The 6,304-nt window shown below is 38.8% G+C and overlaps 2 protein-coding genes and 1 pseudogene across 2 annotated transcripts; all 3 read right to left on the bottom strand.

Moving 5' to 3' along the window:
* Positions 1–1,039: 1,039 nt before the first annotated feature.
* LOC113339275 lies at positions 1,040–2,750 on the bottom strand (annotated as a pseudogene).
* Positions 2,751–3,985: 1,235 nt separating this feature from the next.
* On the bottom strand, positions 3,986–5,647 carry LOC113339248 (UDP-glycosyltransferase 72B3-like). The gene has a single exon (XM_026584550.1). It carries the CDS (start codon positions 5,531–5,533, stop codon positions 5,054–5,056), a length of 480 nt encoding a protein of 159 aa, XP_026440335.1. The 5' UTR covers positions 5,534–5,647; the 3' UTR covers positions 3,986–5,053.
* LOC113339481 (hydroquinone glucosyltransferase-like) lies at positions 4,109–4,969 on the bottom strand. Its single transcript, XM_026584744.1, has one exon. It carries the CDS (start codon positions 4,967–4,969, stop codon positions 4,109–4,111), a length of 861 nt encoding a protein of 286 aa, XP_026440529.1.
* Positions 5,648–6,304: the final 657 nt, after the last annotated feature.

Raw genomic sequence — 6,304 nt, 5'->3', positions numbered from 1 at the left:
CCAATATACAAGCCACTGCCATTGCACTAACACCTCCCCCATTGCAGCTGCATCTTATACCCTGCCAGGCCAAATCAGCTTTCACAAGCACCACCCACCATAGCTTAAGTCACTGCACCTCAAACAATTCCAGCTTCACTTCCACCATCAAATCTCAATACTACCATATCCTTCTTCTTGACAATAAAATCTCAAAACCCCTCTTCTGAAATCTTACCAGCAAACCCCATTTCTTCTGCGGCATCAGACCACCAGTTTCCAACTTTTGTCTTATCTCGAGCTCAATCAAATCCCATTCATCTCCATTCATCTCAGAATCACCAGTGACTGCGTCATCTTCTTCTTCCTTGACTTTTTACAACAATCATCACACATATTCAGGCTACACTCCATTCTCCATCTTTTCACCAGAAGCAACAGCCAATTTCTCTTCTTTCATCTCCCAACTCAATTACCTGCAACAGAACCCAATTTATTCTTCAATTTCAGATCCAGGAAACCCATACACTCAGAATCACCGGAATCATTTAGAAAAACCTTAATCTCCAAATCAATTTCAAATCGATTAACACCACCATCTCCAATAGTTGTTCAACTCGAAACCCCCTTGATTTCTTCTCAAATTACGCCTGAATCTCTACAAATTGTTCCAGCATATCCCTATTCCTTCATCTGGTTAATCGATGAAACCATTCACATTAATTTTCAATAAACTGATCAATCAAACCAGAAGCATCTATCGATTTAACTAATCTATCGATTCAATTGAATCGACAAAAATTTTCTCTTGGCTGAAACAGAAGAGAGGAACAAAGAGGAGAGAAAGAAAGAGTGTCGGTGAAAACAATGTGTCTCACTCTTTGAATATAAGTGATGGGTTTGTGGTAATTTGAACAGTTTTTTGACTAGGTAAACGACCATTGACTCAATTATGCGGGCCAAAAGGGTGAAAGTAGACGGTAAGAGCATTTTAACAAGTTTGAAAAAAACGGGACATTAATTTTATGGATATAAAAAAACGGAAATACTTTATCAAAATTCCCTTTTATAAAACCAAAGATACAAAGTGATGCCTAATCACTTTGTACAAAGACACAAAACACTATCATTAAGCAAGATTGCAACATAATAACAATAACAATAACATCAAAATTTAAAATACACAAAAGCACACCAATTACACAAGAAAAAGGAAGATTGGAGATTCTATGCCGTTGTTTGATCTTTCCACATATTTGCCAACTCCTCAAGTGACCCAGCTGATGACCCATTTTCCTCCAACACACTTGTAGCGGCACTTCTGAGTTCTGTCATCCTACTAACATTCTTCCCTTCTTCTCCTACCATAAGCCCTTTCACAATCTTAGAAATCTCATCACGTCCTATAATCCCTCGCTCGTTTGCCTTTGGCATTAGTGCAACCTTCAAATCTTCAAGCATCAGAGCATTCACTCTTTGCTCTGCAAAGAGCGGCCAGGCAATTAATGGGACACCTGGTACCACGCTTTCGAGGGTTGAATTCCACCCACAATGCGTTAAGAAGCCGCCTGCCGATGTGTGGCTAAGGACTTGAACTTGAGGAGCCCATGAAGGAACAACCAAACCCTGATTTTTGGTTCTTTCTAAGAACCCTTCTGGTAAGAAATCAAAAGGGTCCTTGATACTTTGTGGATTAAAGAATGTTGCATTTGCTGCCTTGTCACTAGGACTTCTTGCAACCTACAAAAACCTCTACTCACTCATTTCGAGCCCCAGTGCCAATTCAGTCAGTTGCTCTGTAGAGAGTGTTCCACCACTTCCAAACGAGACGAATAAAACCGAGCCAATTGGTTGATCTTCCAACCACTTCAAACAACCCGACTCATCAGATATATTGTCATTCTCCCCGGTCCTGATAAGCGGTCCAATCGGATAAATCGGTGGGTTGCCAGATTCATTCCCCTTCAAAAACTTAATAGTCTCCGTTTCGAATTCATCAAAGCTATTTAACAAGACACCCGCAGCAAGTTTGTACGTTTTTGCTTGATGTAAAACCAATGTATAGGCCTCGTTTTTCCTATCTTGAAAGGGGTCAGGAAGATCGATCCCATTGATAGCAATACTCCCCGGAATTTGAATCGGCTCAGACACGTCTCGATACTCACAAGAGTACTCTTCATCCATCTTAGGAATATGTGTGAGAACACAGCTAAACCATAGCCGTTGTTTGAAAGAAAACGTAAGGTTTGATATTGAACTCATTTGCAACAGAAAAAGCATCAGTACCAAAAGTATCAACAACAAATGCAACGACATTGTGAGTTGAGGTAATGTGCTCGAACGAGTTCGAAAGTGAAGTAAGAGAACGCTTAACGGTTAATGAAATGATAGTTTCAATCCTAACATCAGCTGGTAAATCACTGAAATCAACAGGAGACAGAAACATAGAGTTTATAGAACTAGGAAGGGAATCAAGAACAGCTTTCTGAGCTTTGGAAGGAGATTAGTATCCGTTGGAATGGTGAATGTAACTGAGAAGCCATGATTATGAACTAGCCTTTTAGCTAACTCAACGAATGCTATAAGATGACCCATACCTGGACTTGGTAACATGATGATATGAGGTTTGAGAATTTCTGAAGTTGCTTCCATTGTTATGAATTGAAGATTTTGTTTGTTGTTTTCTTTTTTTTTGGCTCGGAGCTGTAATGTTGAGTAGATCGAGAATTGAATTGAATTGAATTGAGATGATGCTGAACATGAAATGGATGATGAGGTTTATATATAGCGAGTTTTAGAGAAAAAAATGGTATTCATTGAACGTTCGCATGGTTGTCTTTCTTTTTATTTCTTTTAAAATATGTGATGTCAGTATTGACATAATCATAAATCATTGTGCAGATGCTTTTGGAACCATTAAGTCACCATTGACGTTCTCATCAAAATATAAAAGTCACCATTGACGTAATGGAAGAAACATGGTGTTGTAATTAACTAATTAGGTACTGTATTGACGGGCAATCCATGAGCACTTGATTCATAGAAAATGTATAAGTGACAACCACCGACAACGACTAAAAATATATACAAAACACTCTTTTTTGATTCATATTCCATTATCTGTACATGCATATAAAAAACTCCCTTTTGAATCATAGAAAAAAATCATGTCAGCAATGACATGATATAAAGGTTACTGTTAGTAGTCTCAATGCATACACGATTAGCTATAGAAATGGGCAATATTATCCCTCAGTAGCTGCATTACACCCGCAATGGCAAACAACATGTCTCGCTATTAGAATTCGGAACAATTATAGTAAATGGACATGTAAGCAAATTTCATGAACCCATAAATTACATAAACCATGCAAATGCTTTGCTTTTGTAACAGTTGTTAAGATTATGTTAGTTTCAATCAACCACATCACTACTGACGTTTGATCCAATATGTTGGAAGTATGTGATGAATCCAACTGGGAATGCACAGGCTTTCCGAAGAACGGTAACATAGCCGTAAAAAATGCACAGGCTTACATCATCTAATGCACAGGCCAACTATACCATAAAAGATGTGCCGTTATGTGGTCTGTGCCGGGAACAAAAAGAAAATTAATGCATCTTTACATACATTTTAAGTTTACAGATAGAATTTGGAATCTTCTTTGGACTAATATGGATGGACTTGAGTTGGACCTTTCAGCTTATAGGATTTTACTTTGCAATGGATATCTGAAGCTTTTAAAGGAGAATCTAAGAAAATTTGGAGATTGCAGCTGCTACATGCTACATCATGGATTGTCAAGCTAGAACATTAGTGAAAGGGTCTTTTATTAGGAGAATCAAATCTCTGATATTCTCATGTGTGAACTCCGCAAAACTAGAAATTGCAAACACGCACCAGGAGGATAGCGAGGAGTTGAAGGATAGCACCTAGTAGGAGCTAAAGCAGGTCCATAATCTAGTAGTAAGTTCTTTACAAGGTTGGAAGCAGACTGATCGGGTACAAACACACAAGACAATATTATTAAACAAAATCACAATCACATCAACATGAAAATATAGAATTCATAAAAGCACCCAAATAAGACCAAACTAAAAACCATCATGTGCATAAAAATGTAAATTTCTATGCGGTTGCCTGATTTTTCCATACATTTGCCAATTCATCAAGTGACTTAGCTGAAGACCCATTTTCCTGTAACACATTTGTTGCAGCACTCTGAAGTTCTGTCATCCTGCTCCTAATATTCTTACCTTCTTCTCCTTCCATAAGTCCCTTGACAACTCTAGAAATCTCATCACGTCTTATAATCCCTCGTTCGTCTGCCTTTGGCCTTATTGCAACCTTCAAATCTTCAAGCATTAGAGCATTCATTTTCTGCTCAGCATAGAGCGGCCATGCAATTAAAGGGACGCCGTGTACTGTGCTTTCAAGTGTTGAATTCCATCCACAATGAGTTAAGAAGCCGCCTGTCGATGTGTGGCTAAGAACTTGTACTTGAGGAGCCCATGAATCAACAACCAAACCAAGTTTTTTGGTTCTTTCTAAGAACCCTTCTGGCAAGAAATCAAAAGGATCACTGATACCTTGGGGATTGAAGAATGCATTTGCAGCCTTATCACTGGGACTTCTAGCAACCAACAGAAATCTTTGCTCACTCATTTCCAGGCCTAGAGCCAATTCGGTCAATTGCTCACTAGAGAGTGTTCCACCACTTCCAAACGAGATGAATAAAACGGAGCCAAGTGGCTGATCCTCCAACCACTTCAAACAACCCGACTCATCAGATACATTGCCATTCTCCCCTGTCCTGATAAGCGGTCCAATCGGATAAATCGGTGGGTTGCCTGATTCATTCCCCTTCAAAGACTTAATAGCATCTGTTTCGAATTCATCAAAGGTATTTAGCAAGACACCGGCAGCAAGTTTATACCTTTTGGCATGGTGTAAAATCCATGTGTAGGAATCATTTTTCCTATCTTGCATAGGGTCAATAAGATCGATCCCATTAATAGCAATACTACCCGGAATTTGAATCGGCTCAGGCACATCTCTATACTCGCAAGAGTACTATTCATCCATTTTAGGAAAATATGAAAACAACGCTAAAGTCATAGCCGTTGTTGCAAAGAAAACGTAAGGTTTGATATTAAACTCATTTGCAGCATCAAAAGTATCAGTTCCGAAAGCATCAACAACAAAAGCAACAACCCTATGAGTCGACCCAATGTGTTTAAACGAGTTAGAAAGAGATGGAACTGAACGAGTTACCATTAGCGAAATCTTCGTTTCACCCTTAACATTAGCTGGTAAATCACTTATATCAACAGGAGATAAAAATATAGATTTTATAGAACTATGAAGGGAATCAAGAACAGATTTCTGAGCTTTAGAAGGAGACCCAGTATCAGTTGGAATAGTGAATGTAACTGAGAAACCATGATTATGAACGAGTCGTTTAGCTAACTCGACGAATGATATAAGATGACCCATACCTGGACTTGGCAACATAATGATATGGGGTTGGGCGATATCTGAAGTTGCTTCCATTGTTGGATAGAGTTTGTTTTTGTTTTGCTCGGAGTTGTATAGAGAATTGAATTGATTGATTGAGATGATGTTGAAGATGAAATGGGTTGATGAGGGTTATATAGAGTGAGTTTTAGAGATTCATTGTCACGTTCCCATGAATGTGTGTATGTATGGTTTTTTTTCTTTTAAATGTTGGAAAAGCCAAGTGGAGAAGAATGTGACGTCAGTATTGACATAATCATCGTGCAAATACTTTTGGTATGATCATAGCATTGACATCATCAAATGTACATGGTGTTGTAACTCGTATTGGCGGGCAATCTATGAGCACTTAGTTCTAACATGTAACCTCGGAACTAGGAATACCGGTATGACTCGAATGCGGTTAGGACCAAATGAGACTGAATTTATGGAACTTATGAGATTGACATGTTTAGGATGCTCCACTTGGACACGTGGGTGAACAAACTTATTATTTTGGGGAATAACGGCGCAATTGTTGATTTTTTGCGGAAAGGATCTGACAATCTACGGGGCAATTCCTATGGCAATCCACAAATTTATTATTTTGTTGAGCCACGTGGGTGAACAAATTGTATTTTCCACTATGATTAAGGACTAGACGTAAGATAACTAAGCACGCGTCTGTAATACAAACGCTAGTGTTTTGGGATAAATCTCTGGCGTTCGTTATACAAACGCTGGCGTTTGAACCAAGGTCGCCAATGACTACTTTTCAACGGTCACCAGAACGACTAGTTCTTTCCTCCATAAATACGGTCCGAGATT

The sequence above is a fragment of the Papaver somniferum genome, unplaced genomic scaffold (genome assembly GCF_003573695.1).
Source record: "Papaver somniferum cultivar HN1 unplaced genomic scaffold, ASM357369v1 unplaced-scaffold_21, whole genome shotgun sequence".
In the NCBI taxonomy this organism is placed as follows: domain Eukaryota; kingdom Viridiplantae; phylum Streptophyta; class Magnoliopsida; order Ranunculales; family Papaveraceae; genus Papaver; species Papaver somniferum.
Note: the sequence above shows the minus strand (reverse complement) of the source record. Positions and strands in the feature narration are given on the sequence as shown.